This window comes from Oncorhynchus kisutch, linkage group LG18 (genome assembly GCF_002021735.2).
Source record: "Oncorhynchus kisutch isolate 150728-3 linkage group LG18, Okis_V2, whole genome shotgun sequence".
NCBI lineage: Eukaryota > Metazoa > Chordata > Actinopteri > Salmoniformes > Salmonidae > Oncorhynchus > Oncorhynchus kisutch.
Window position 1 is genome coordinate 630084 of NC_034191.2, and position 14626 is coordinate 644709.

At 40.1% G+C, this 14626-nt stretch overlaps 1 protein-coding gene across 1 annotated transcript in view; it reads left to right on the top strand.

Moving 5' to 3' along the window:
* The window catches only part of cntn5 (contactin 5), a 237460-nt gene that overhangs the window by 101591 nt on the left and 121243 nt on the right, over positions 1-14626 (top strand). The window contains exons 8-9 of the mRNA XM_031796937.1: positions 1581-1710; positions 10438-10582. Of these exons, the coding sequence (XP_031652797.1) occupies positions 1581-1710; positions 10438-10582 (275 nt within the window). The remainder of the gene's footprint in view (positions 1-1580; positions 1711-10437; positions 10583-14626) is intronic.

Here is a 14626-nt window from a genome sequence, read left to right on the forward strand (position 1 = left end):
TGGTGAATACATATGGTGAATACATATGGTGAATATATATGGTGAATACATATGGTGAATACATATGGTGAATACATATGGTGAATACATATGGTGAATACATATGGTGAATATATATGGTGAATATATATGGTGAATATATATGGTGAATACATATGGTGAATACATATGGTGAATACATATGGTGAATACATATGGTGAATACATATGGTGAATATATATGGTGAATATATATGGTGAATACATATGGTGAATACATATGGTGAATACATATGGTGAATATATATGGTGAATACATATGGTGAATACATATGGTGAATACATATGGTGAATACATATGGTGAATACATATGGTGAATACATATGGTGAATATATATGGTGAATACATATGGTGAATACATATGGTGAATACATATGGTGAATACATATGGTGAATATATATGGTGAATACATATGGTGAATACATATGGTGAATACATATGGTGAATATATATGGTGAATACATATGGTGAATATATATGGTGAATACATATGGTGAATACATATGGTGAATACATATGGTGAATACATATGGTGAATATATATGGTGAATACATATGGTGAATACATATGGTGAATATATATGGTGAATACATATGGTGAATACATATGGTGAATACATATGGTGAATATATATGGTGAATATATATGGTGAATACATATGGTGAATACATATGGTGAATACATATGGTGAATATATATGGTGAATACATATGGTGAATACATATGGTGAATACATATGGTGAATATATATGGTGAATATATATGGTGAATATATATGCATGTACCACTTTTCTGTTTTATTTTTTTGTATTTTTTGAAACAAGTCATTTTTTTCATTTCACTTCACCAGTTTGGACTATTCTGTGTCCATTACATGAAATCCAAATAAAAATCTATTTAAATTACATGTTGTAATGCAACAAAATAGGAAAAATGCCAAGGGGGGTGTAAATAGATACAGTAACAACGCACAACGCCTCTCCCCTATTGGACCTAGATAGTTGGTGTGTTTGTACTGATATGTAGACTGTGTACATTTTAATAAAATGTATGTAGTTCTGTCCTCGAGCTGTTCTTGTCTATTAATGTTAGTAGTGCCATATAGAGGGAATGGGGTGTCCCCTGGAACTCAGCCAATGTGATATGCCCTTGATAAGAGGAGTATGTTGTGTTTCAGAGCAGGGTGGAGATGGTGAATGGAGTATGTTGTGATTCAGAGCAGGGTGGAGATGGTGAATGGAGTATGTTGTGTTTCAGAGCAGGGTGGAGATGGTGAATGGAGTATGTTGTGTTTCAGAGCAGGGTGGAGATGGTGAATGGAGTATGTTGTGTTTCAGAGCAGGGTGGAGATGGTGAATAGAGTATGTTGTGTTTCAGAGCAGGGTGGAGATGGTGAATGGAGTATGTTGTGTTTCAGAGCAGGGTGGAGATGGTGAATGGAGTATGTTGTGTTTCAGAGCAGGGTGGAGATGGTGAATGGAGTATGTTGTGTTTCAGAGCAGGGTGGAGATGGTGAATGGAGTATGTTGTGTTTCAGAGCAGGGTGGAGATGGTGAATGGAGAGCTCATTATCCAGAAGGTCCAACAGGCTGACTCTGGGATGTACCAGTGTGTCGCTGAGAACAAATACGGAGCCATCTACTGCAGCGCAGAACTCACGATCTTAGGTATGCTGTTGTTTTTCTCCTGTTGTTGTTGTTGTTGTTATATTCCTTGTAACACTATGTGTGCCTTTAGTTATTGGTACTAAATGGAAATTAATACAAGAAAATAATAATGTGAACTGGGAACAGCCCCACAGCAAACCAGGGTTGGAGTCTATTCCATTTGAATTCAGTCAATTCAGGAAATAAACAGAAATGCAAATGTTCCTCTTTGCTTGGAATTGGAATTTCAGTTTGCTTCCTGAACCAACCACAGCTGCGTACCCACCAGCTATCTCTGGTTTGTTGCTATTTGTTATTTTGTTAAAGGCAAGGTCTGTTCTGGTGTGTTTGTCATTATGTTAAAGGGAAGGTCTGTTCTGGTGTGTTTGTCATTATGTTAAAGGGAAGGTCTGTTCTGGTGTGTTTGTCATTATGTTAAAGGGAAGGTCTGTTCTGGTGTGTTTGTCATTATGTTAAAGGGAAGGTCTGTTCTGGTGTGTTTGTCATTATGTTAAAGGGAAGGTCTGTTCTGGTGTGTTTGTCATTATGTTAAAGGGAAGGTCTGTTCTGGTGTGTTTGTCATTATGTTAAAGGGAAGGTCTGTTCTGGTGTGTTTGTCATTATGTTAAAGGGAAGGTCTGTTCTGGTGTGTTTGTCATTATGTTAAAGGGAAGGTCTGTTCTGGTGTGTTTGTCATTATGTTAAAGGGAAGGTCTGTTCTGGTGTGTTTGTCATTATGTTAAAGGGAAGGTCTGTTCTGGTGTGTTTGTCATTATGTTAAAGGCAAGGTCTGTTCTGGTGTGTTTGTCATTATGTTAAAGGGAAGGTCTGTTCTGGTGTGTTTGTCATTATGTTAAAGGGAAGGTCTGTTCTGGTGTGTTTGTCATTATGTTAAAGGGAAGGTCTGTTCTGGTGTGTTTGTCATTATGTTAAAGGGAAGGTCTGTTCTGGTGTGTTTGTCATTATGTTAAAGGGAAGGTCTGTTCTGGTGTGTTTGTCATTATGTTAAAGGGAAGGTCTGTTCTGGTGTGTTTGTCATTATGTTAAAGGGAAGGTCTGTTCTGGTGTGTTTGTCATTATGTTAAAGGGAAGGTCTGTTCTGGTGTGTTTGTCATTATGTTAAAGGGAAGGTTTATTTGTATTTAACCTGTATTCATAAAGGTTTTTCTAATTAAGATAAAATCTCTTTAAAGGTCCATTTAAAATGGTCTGTTTATCCACAAAGGTTCATTTAAAATGGCCTGTTTTTCCACAAAGGTTCATTTAAAATGGCCTGTTCATACACAAAGGTAAGCCTAGTCTTTTCTTTGACTCTATAAACAGTGAAACTGGCATAGCAACATGAAATAGGCCACAGCCTGATAAGGGAGAAAGATAGCAACTTGAGAATAGAACTAAATGTTGAGAAGGCTAATTGGCAATCAATGGAGCCTGATTGAACCTAAACAGTTGTTCCCATGAATAGAAGAAAGACAGAGGATGTGTCCCAAATTGTACCCTATTCCTTATATAGTGCACTGTGTCCATAAGGCTCCGGTCAAAAAAAGTGCACTATTTAGGGAAAAGAGTTCCATTTGGGATGCATGCAGAGCCTTGTGGTTATATGCAATGAGATGTCTGTATGAATCAGACTGAAGGTTGGCAGCCCAGAGTAGTTTATTTTGTCTCTATTTCAGAGGAGGAATGGATAACAGTGACTTAGAGGGTTAGATGCTCAAGGGGAAAGATGACAGGAGGAGAAAGGAGAAAGATGTGGGTGATTTATCCTGAACGACCACAACACTAGTGAACAATATTTTGTGTTTTGTACAAAAAAGAATTGTCTGCCATGCAGTATTCACTGGTAGGCTTCTATTAAAGCAGTTTGTCTGTCCTGCAGTATTTTTTTTATTTAATTTTTTATTTCACCTTTATTTAACCAGGTAGGCTAGTTGAGAACACCTTTATTTAACCAGGTAGGCTAGTTGAGAACACCTTTATTTAACCAGGTAGGCTAGTTGAGAACAAGTTCTCATTTGCAACTGCGACCTGGCCAAGATAAAGCATAGCAGTGTGAACAGACAACACAGAGTTACACATGGAGTAAACAATTAATAAGTCAATAACACAGTAGAAAAAAAAGGGGAGTCAATATACAGTGTGTGCAAAAGGCATGAGGAGGTAGGCAAATAATTACAATTTTGCAGATTAACACTGGAGTGATAAATGATCAGATGGTCATGTACAGGTAGAGATATTGGTGTGCAAAAGAGCAGAAAAGTAAATAAATGAAAACAGTATGGGGATGAGGTAGGTCAAATTGGGTGGGCTATTTACCAATAGACTATGTACAGCTGCAGCGATCGGTTAGCTGCTCAGATAGCAGATGTTTGAAGTTGGTGAGTGAGATAAAAGTCTCCAACTTCAGCGATTTTTGCAATTCGTTCCAGTCACAGGCAGCAGAGAACTGGAACGAAAGGCGGCCAAATGAGGTGTTGGCTTTAGGGATGATCAGTGGTAGGCTTCTATTAAAGCTGTTTGTCTGTCCTGCAGTATTCACTGGTAGGCTTGCGCCCGATACGATAGGTGTGGAGTGAAATGCTTACTTTACAAGCCCTTAACCAACAATCCAGTTTAAATTTTAAAAAATAGATCAGTAAAAAATAACAAATACAAAAAACAAATAGTGAGAGCAGCAGTATAATAACAGTAGTGAGGCTATATACAGGGTGTTACGGTACAGAGTCAATGTGGAGGCTATATACAGGGTGTTACGGTACAGAGTCAATGTGGAGGCTATATACAGGGTGTTACGGTACAGAGTCAATGTGGAGGCTATATACAGGGGGTACCGGTACAGAGTCAACGTGGAGGCTATATACAGGGGGTTCTGGTACAGAGTCAATGTGGAGGCTATATACAGGGTGTTACGGTACAGAGTCAATGTGGAGGCTATATACAGGGGGTTCTGGTACAGAGTCAATGTGGAGGCTATATACAGGGTGTTACGGTACAGAGTCAATGTGGAGGCTATATACAGGGTGTTACGGTACAGAGTCAATGTGGAGGCTATATACAGGGGGTTCTGGTACAGAGTCAATGTGGAGGCTATATACAGGGTGTTACGGTACAGAGTCAATGTGGAGGCTATATACAGGGGGTACAGGTACAGAGTCAATGTGGAGGCTATATACAGGGGGTTCTGGTACAGAGTCAACGTGGAGGCTATATAAGGGGGTTCTGGTACAGAGTCAACGTGGAGGCTATATACAGGGGCTCCCGGTGCAGAGTCAATGTGGAGGCTATATACAGGGTATTACGGTACAGAGTCAATGTGGAGGCTATATACAGGGGGTACCGGTACAGAGTCAATGTGGAGGCTATATACAGGGGGTACCGGTACAGAGTCAATGTGGAGGCTATATACAGGGGGTTCTGGTACAGAGTCAACGTGGAGGCTATATACAGGGGGTACCGATACAGAGTCAACGTGGAGGCTATATACAGGGGGTACCGGTACAGAGTTGGAGTCATTAAAACTCGTTTTTCAACCACTCCACACATTTCTTGTTACCAAACTATAGTTTTGTCAAGTCGGTTAGGATGTCTACCTTGTGCATGACACAAGTCATTTTTTATCAATTTGTTTACAGACAAATTATTTCAGCCTCCACGTTGACTCTGTACCCATACCCCCTGTATATACAGTTGAAGTCGGAAGTTCATATACACCTTAGCCAAATACATTTAAACTCAGTTTTTCACAAATTCCTGACATTTAATCCTAGTAAAAATCCCCTGTCTTAGGTCAGTTAGGATCACCACTTTATTTAAAGAATGTGAAATGTCAGAATAATCGTAGAGATAATAATTTATTTAAGCTTTTATTTCTTTCATCACATTCCCAGTGGGTCAGAAGTTTACATACACTCAATCAGTATTTGGTAGCATTGCCTTCAAATTATTTAACTTGGGTCAAACGTTTCAGGTAGCCTTCCACAAGCTTCCCACAATAAGTTGGGTGAATTTTGGCCCATTCCTCCTGACAGAGCTGGTGTAACTGAGTCAGGTTTTTAGGCCTCCTTGCTCGCACACACTTTTTCAGTTCTGCCCACAAGTTTTCTATAGGATTGAGGTCAGGGCTTTATGATGGCCACTCCAATACCTTGACTTTGTTGTCCTTAAGCCATTTTGCCACAACTTTGGAAGTATGCTTGGGGTCATTGTCCATTTGGAAGACCCATTTGCGACCAAACTTTAACTTCCTGACTGATGTCTTGAGATGCTGCTTCAATACCTTTTTTTTAAGGTATGTGTGACCAACAGATGCATATCTGTATTCCCAGTCATTTGAAATCCAAAGATAAGGGCCTAATGAATTGATTTCAATTTACTGATTTCCTTATATGAACTTATATGAACAATCTTTGAAATTGTTGCTTCTTGCGTTTCTATTTATGTTCAGTGTAGTTCTTTGGAGATTCTGCTCGTCAGTTGTGACAGTGTCTCTGGTGAATTCAAAGGCCTGAGAGAAATGATAAATGTCTACCTCTCCATGATACTACATGTCTCTCTCTCTGTCCACTTCTCTCTGTTGATACACTCATTTTCTCCCTGTCAGCTTCAATATGGGACCATACGTGTTCTTCTCCCCTCTCATCTCCTCTCCTCTCCAGCATACCCCACCCTCCCTCACTCCAACTCTCTCTACCTTCTCCCCACTCTCTCTTGGCTGATAGGAAGATGCCTACCCACCATCCCTCCCTCCTCCCCCTCTATCCTCCCTCCCTACTACCCTCTCCTCCCTCCCTAGTCCCCCTCTACTCCCCCTCTTCCTCCCTCCATCTCTTTCCTCCCTCCCTCTCTCTCTCTTGACTGAGATCGAGATTCCTACCCCTCCCTCACAGCAAGTGCTGTGTTTTCTCCCTGGTGGTTTCCATGGCCTAGGGGATCTGTGCCATCCCTGCCACAGTCAGACTGGTCTCTGTCAATGCTAGGAGAAGAGAGAGGGAACAGAGGGATGGAGGGATGGAGTGGGTGGTAGATGGTGCAGGGGCTTGCTGGAAGAGAGGGGAAACAGGGGGGGACAGACTGAGGGATGGAGAGGGGGGTGGAGGGAGGGAGGGATGGAGAGAGGGATGCTGGGAGGGATGGAGAGGGGGATGGATGGCATGAAGGATAGAAGGGGTAGGGGCTGGCCAACAGTCAGGAACCAGCGCTAGCTGACTAGGAGATGTCCTCATCTCTGTCACCTCCAAAGCATCAGTCAGTTTTTAAATAACCGGTGGTGACAAAGCCTCCCAGCTTATAGACCCTGGACCCCAGAGCCCTGCTCACTGCATTAGTGTCAGAGAACTTTACTTTGAAGCAATGTCTCCTATTTACACAGTTCTCAAGTTGGTGACCTTGTAGCATGCACAACTACTGATGCCTATCGTCTGTGCTCAGATGATCCTGATGTTGTTTCACATTGTATACGTTAGCTTTGTGACACAGTTTGGAATTGTTTGTAATTATTTTGGTACTAAACTGAGAGAAAAATACCAATATATTTTCAGTATCAGAAATGTTTTAGCTTTTCATTGTATTTATCTAAATGTCTATTGTTTGGGGAACTATCTCGACATCCACTATCCAACAGACGTGACAGCAGTAAACTGTAAATGCTATGTACTAATTGTTTTGACAGAAGATTTTACAGCACGTTGAAAAATTAGAGACCAAATAACAACCCGTCTGTCATCTGCGTGACCTTCCACATGTTCCCTCGCTTATGGCACACATTGCACGCAAAGATGGCATCCTATCTCCTATTTAGTGCCTAAAGTAGTGCCTGATAAAGGGAATATGGTCTCCTATATAGTGGCTAAAGTAGTGCCCTATGAAGGGAATATGGTTTCCTATTTAGTGCCTAAAGTAGTGCCCTATGAAGGGAATAGGGTTTCCTATTTAGTGCCTAAAGTAGTGCCCTATGAAGGGAATAGGGTTTCCTATATAGTGCCACAAGTAGTGCCCTATGAAGGGTATAGGGTTTCCTATTTAGTGCCTAAAGTATTGCCCTATGAAGGGAATAGGGTTTCCTATTTAGTGCCTAAAGTAGTGCCCTATGAAGGGAATAGGGTTTCCTATTTAGTGCCTAAAGTAGTGCCCTATGAAGGGAATAGGGTTTCCTATATAGTGCCACAAGTAGTGCCCTATGAAGGGAATAGGGTTTCCTATATAGTGTATATAGTGCCACAAGTAGTGCCCTATGAAGGGTATAGGGTTTCCTATATGGTGCCACAAGTAGTGCCTGATAAAGGGAATAGGGTGCTATTTGAGACACAGCTCCAAATGTCAACTCAATTAAGTCCATGATTTGATCAGTTGGCTTGGAAAACATTTGAGCCATCTGATTTGTCAGAAGGATTCCCTGGGGAAACAGCAGCAGTAATTAACTGTACATGTTGAAGATGAGGGAGGGTTGAATCATTTTGATCATTTAGCCTGGATTTGTTTTATCTCTGGTAGAACACTTTAGTTTATTTATGGACTGGATAATTATGACTGCATATTTCTCAGAGAACATGTACTGTAAAAATATCCATACTGTATTATCCATATTGTATTATCCATATTGTATTATGCATATTGTATTATCCATACTGTATTACGTAGACTGTATTATCCATACTGTATTACGTAGACTGTATTATCCATACTGTATCATCCAGACTGTATTATCCATACTGTATTATGTAGACTGTATTATCCATATTGTATTATCCAGACTGTATTATCCATACTGTATTATCCAGACTGTATTATCCAGACTGTATTATCCATACTGTATTATGTGTATTATGCAGACTGTATTATCCATACTGTATTATGCAGACTGTATTATCCATACTGTATTATCCATACTGTATTATGCAGACTGTATTATGTGTATTATGCAGACTGTATTATCCATACTGTATTATCCATACTGTATTATCCATACTGTATTATCCATACTGTATTATGCAGACTGTATTATCCATATTGTATTATCCATACTGTATTATCCAGACTGTATTATCCATACTGTATTATCCATACTGTATTATCCATACTGTATTATCCATACTGTATTATGCAGACTGTATTATCCATACTGTATTATCCATACTGTATTATCCATACTGTATTATCCATACTGTATTATGTGTATTATGCAGACTGTATTATCCATACTGTATTATCCAGACTGTATTATCCATACTGTATTATCCATACTGTATTATCCAGACTGTATTATCCATACTGTATTATCCAGACTGTATTATCCATACTGTATTATGTGTATTATGCAGACTGTATTATCCATATTGTATTATGCAGACTGTATTATCCAGACTGTAGAAAGTGATGCTTAACATGTTATATTTTTCTTGATGTAGCTCTTTTTTTAATGTGTTTTATTTCACCTTTATTTAACCAGATAGGCCAGATCACCTTTATTTAACCAGGTAGACCAGGTCACCTTTATTTAACCAGGTAGGCCAGATCACCTTTATTTAACCAGGTAGGCCAGTTGAGAACAAGTTCTCATTTACAAATCCGACCTGGCCAAGATAAAGCAAAGCAGTTCGACACATACAACACCACAGAGTTACACATGGAGTAAAACAAACATACAGTCAATAATACAATAGGAAAAAGGACATATACAGTGTGTGCAAATGAAGTAAGATAAGGGAGGTAAGGCAGTAAAATAGGGCATAGTGGCGAGGTAATTACGATATAGCAATTAAACACTGGAGTGGTAGATGTGCAGAAGACGAATGTGCAAGTAGAGATACTGGGGTGCAAAGGAGCAAAAAAAATAAAAAATTACAGTATAGGGATGAGGTAGTTGGATGGGCGATCTACTGATGGGCTATGTACAGGTGCAATGATCTGTGAGCTGCTCTGACAGCTGGTGCTTGAACTTAGTGAGGGAGATGAGTCTCCAGCTTCAGCTATTTTTGCAGTTCGTTCCAGACATTGGCAGCATAGAACTGGAAGGAAAGGCGGCCAATTCCCCCTTTGGCCGCCTTTCCTTCCAGTTCAGATTGTCTAGCCTGGCTGATTTGTAGGGGTCCATATTTTGCAGCTCTTTCAGAACATCAGCTATCTGGTTTTGGGTGAAGGAGAAATTGGGGAGGTTTGGGTGAGTTGCTGTGGGGGGTGCCGAGCAGTTGACCTTGGTAGGGGTAGCCAGGTGGAAAGCATGGCCAGCCATAGAAAAATGCTTTTTGACATTCTCAATTTTCGTGGATTTATCGGTGGTGAAAGTGTTTCCTAGCCTCAGTGGAATAGGCAGCTTGGAGGAGGTGCTCTTATTCTCCATGGACTTTACAGTTTCCCAGAACTGTTTTGAGTGTGTGCTACAGGATGCAAATTTCTGCTTGAAAAAGCTAGCCTTTCCTAACTGCTTGTGTATATTGTTTCCTAACTTCCCTGAAAAGTTGCATATCACAGGGGCTATTTGATGCTAATGCAGAACGCCACAGGATGTTTTTGTGCTGGTCAAGGGCAGACAGGTCTGCAGTGAACCAAGGGTTATATCTGTTCCTGGTTCTAAATTGTCTTGAGGTAGCTCTTGTTGTAGCTCTTGTTGTAGCTCTTGATAATTGTTAAATGGACCAAAACAATTATTATGATATTTATTTGCAAGGTAAAATATTCAATTGCCATCATGTTGAACGGCTCTGCGTCTCTTTTGACTTGATAGTATTATGCCCACTTTGGCCTGTTCCACAGCATCGCCCCCAGTCTTCAGCCTTAAACCTGTCCGTCTGATCGCCACGTTGGGGAAGGACGTGTTGTTGGAGTGTAAACCCCGAGCATCTCCCAAGCCTAGAGTAACATGGAGGAGAGGAGACAGACGCATTCATCCCAGCAGAAGGTATGGATGGAATTTGAAAAGAAGCAACAAGGTATATGGGTAGTTTCCCAGACAACAATATAGCTTAGTCCTGGTCTAAAACATTATTTCCGATGGAGATTATATATTGAGCTTGCTTTTTAGTACAGAACTAGGCTTAATCTGTTTGTGGGAAACCAACCCCTAAAATTATTTTATTTTCCAACACAAAGATTAAATGGAAATGTCACTTTTGTTTTATCCCAACCCTCTAAAATGCACACAGAGGTTGGAGGTTGGAGCAGAGAGGTTGGAGCAGAGAGGTTGGAGGTTGGAGCAGAGAGGTTGGAGCGGAGAGGTTGGAGGTTGGAGCAGAGAGGTTGGAGGTTGTAGCAGAGAGGTTGGAGGTTGTAGCAGAGAGGTTGGAGGTTGTAGCAGAGAGGTTGGAGGTTGGAGCAGAGAGGTTGGAGGTTGGAGCAGAGAGGTTGGAGGTTGGAGCAGAGAGGTTGGAGGTTGGAGAAGAGAGGTTGGAGAAGAGGTTGGGGCAGAGAGGTTGTAGGTTGGAGCAGAGAGGTTGGAGCAGAGAGGTTGGAGCAGAGAGGTTGGAGCAGAGAGGTTGCAGCAGAGAGGTTGGAGCAGAGAGGTTGGAGCAGAGAGGTTGGAGCAGAGAGGTTGGAGCAGAGAGGTTGCAGCAGAGAGGTGAGGGGCAGAGACGTTGGAGCAGAGGTTGGAGCAGAGGTTGGAGCAGAGAGGTTGGAGCAGAGAGGTTGGAGCAGAGAGGTTGGAGCAGAGAGGTTGGAGCAGAGAGGTCGCAGCAGAGAGGTTGAAGTAGAGAGGTTGGAACAGAGGGGTGTAGTATGTTATGTAGTTTACCCCTTCATATTCAGACACTCCAGCCGTTGTCCCTGTTCATTAGTCCTAACATTTCACTGTTCGTTAGTCCTAACATATTACTGTTCATTAGTCCTAACATATTACTGTTCATTAGTCCTAAAGTGTCACTGTTCATTAGTCCTAACATGTCACTGTACATTAGTCCTAACATGTCACTTTCCATTAGTCCTAAAGTGTCACTGTTCATTAGTCCTAAGATGTCACTGTACATTAGTCCTAACATGTCACTGTACATTAGTCCTAACATGTCACTGTACATTAGTACTAACATGTCACTGTTCATTAGTCCTAACATGTCACTGTTCATTAGCCCTAACATGCCACATTACATTAGTCCTAACATGTCACTGTTCATTAGTCCTAACATGTCACTGTTCATTAGTCCTAACGTGTCACTGTTCATTAGTCCTAACATGTCACATTACATTAGTCCTAACATGTCACTGTTCATTAGTCCTAACATGTCACTGTACATTAGTCCTAGCATGTCACTGTTCATTAGTCCTAACATGTCACTGTTCATTAGTCCTAACATGTCACATTACATTAGTCCTAACATGTCACTTTTCATTAGTCCTAACATGTCACTGTTCATTAGTCCTAACATGTCACTGTTCATTAGTCCTAACATGTCACTGTTAATTAGTCCTAACATGTCACTGTTAATTAGTCCTAACATGTCACATTACATTAGTCCTAACATGTCACTGTTCATTAGTCCTAACATGTCACTGTTCATTAGTCCTAACATGTCACTGTACAGTAGTCCTATCATGTCACTGTTCATTAGTCCTAACATGTCACTGTTCATTAGCCCTAACATGCCACATTACATTAGTCCTAACATGTCACTGTTCATTAGTCCTAACATGTCACTGTTCATTAGTCCTAACGTGTCACTGTTCATTAGTCCTAACATGTCACATTACATTAGTCCTAACATGTCACTGTTCATTAGTCCTAACATGTCACTGTACATTAGTCCTAGCATGTCACTGTTCATTAGTCCTAACATGTCACTGTTCATTAGTCCTAACATGTCACATTACATTAGTCCTAACATGTCACTTTTCATTAGTCCTAACATGTCACTGTTCATTAGTCCTAACATGTCACTGTTCATTAGTCCTAACATGTCACTGTTAATTAGTCCTAACATGTCACTGTTAATTAGTCCTAACATGTCACATTACATTAGTCCTAACATGTCACTGTTCATTAGTCCTAACATGTCACTGTTCATTAGTCCTAACATGTCACTGTACAGTAGTCCTATCATGTCACTGTTCATTAGTCCTAACATGTCACTGTTCATTAGTCCTAACATGTCACATCACATTAGTCCTAACATGTCACTGTTCATTAGTCCTAACATGTCAATTTACATTATTCCTAACATGTCACTGTTCATTAGTCCTAACATGTCACTGTTCATTAGTCCTAACATGTCACTGTTAATTAGTCCTAACATGTCACTGTTCATTAGCCCTAACATGTCACATTACATTAGTCCTAACATGTCACATTACATTAGTCCTAACATGTCACTGTTCATTAGTCCTAACATGTCACTGTTCATTAGTCCTAACATGTCACTGTTCATTAGTCCTAACATGTCACTGTACATTAGTCCTAACATGTCAATGTTCATTAGTCCTAACAAATCACTGTACATTAGTCCTAACATGTCACTGTACATTAGTCCTAACATGTCACTGTTCATTAGTCCTAACGTGTCACTGTTCATTAGTCCTAACATGTCACTGTTCATTAGTCCTAACATGTCACATTACATTAGTCCTAACATGTCACTGTTCATTAGTCCTAACATGTCACTGTTCATTAGTCCTAACATGTCACATTACATTAGTCCTAACATGTCACTTTTCATTAGTCCTAACATGTCACTGTTCATTAGTCCTAACATGTCACTGTTCATTAGTCCTAACATGTCACTGTTCATTAGTCCTAACATGTCACATTACATTAGTCCTAACATGTCACTGTTCATTAGTCCTAACATGTCACTGTTCATTAGTCCTAACATGTCACTGTACAGTAGTCCTATCATGTCACTGTTCATTAGTCCTAACATGTCACTGTTCATTAGTCCTAACATGTCACATCACATTAGTCCTAACATGTCACTGTTCATTAGTCCTAACATGTCACTGTTAATTAGTCCTAACATGTCACTGTTCATTAGCCCTAACATGTCACATTACATTAGTCCTAACATGTCACATTACATTAGTCCTAACATGTCACTGTTCATTAGTCCTAACATGTCACTGTTCATTAGTCCTACCATGTCACTGTTCATTAGTCCTAACATGTCACTGTACATTAGTCCTAACATGTCACTGTTCATTAGTCCTAACATGTCACTGTTCATTAGTCCTAACATGTCACTGTACATTAGTCCTAACATGTCAGTGTTCATTAGTCCTAACATGTCACTGTTCATTAGTCCTAACATGTCACTGTTCATTAGTCCTAACATGTCACATTACATTAGTCCTAACATGTCACTTTTCATTAGTCCTAACATGTCACTGTTCATTAGTCCTAACATGTCACTGTTCATTAGTCCTAACATGTCACATTACATTAGTCCTAACATGTCACTTTTCATTAGTCCTAACATGTCACTGTTCATTAGTGCTTACATGTCACTGTTCATTAGTCCTAACATGTCACTGTTCATTAGTCCTAACATGTCACTGTTCATTAGTCCTAACATGTCACTGTTCATTAGTCCTAACATGTCACTGTACATTAGTCCTAACATGTCACTGTTCATTAGTCCTAACATGCCACAGTTCATTAGTCTTAACATGTCATATTACATTAGTCCTAACATGTCACTGTTCATTAGTCCTAACATGTCACTGTTCATTAGTCCTAACATGTCACTGTACAGTAATCCTATCATGTCACTTTTCATTAGTCCTAGCATGTCACTGTGCATTAGTCCTAACATGTCACTGTTCATTAGTCCTAACATGTCACTGTTCATTAGTCCTAACATGTCACTGTTCATTAGTCCTAACATGTCACATTACATTAGTCCTAACATGTCACTGTTCATTAGTCCTAACATGTCACTGTACATTAGTCCTAACATGTCACTGTTCATTAGTCCTAACATGTCACTGTTCATTAGTCCTAACATGTCACTGTACATTAGTA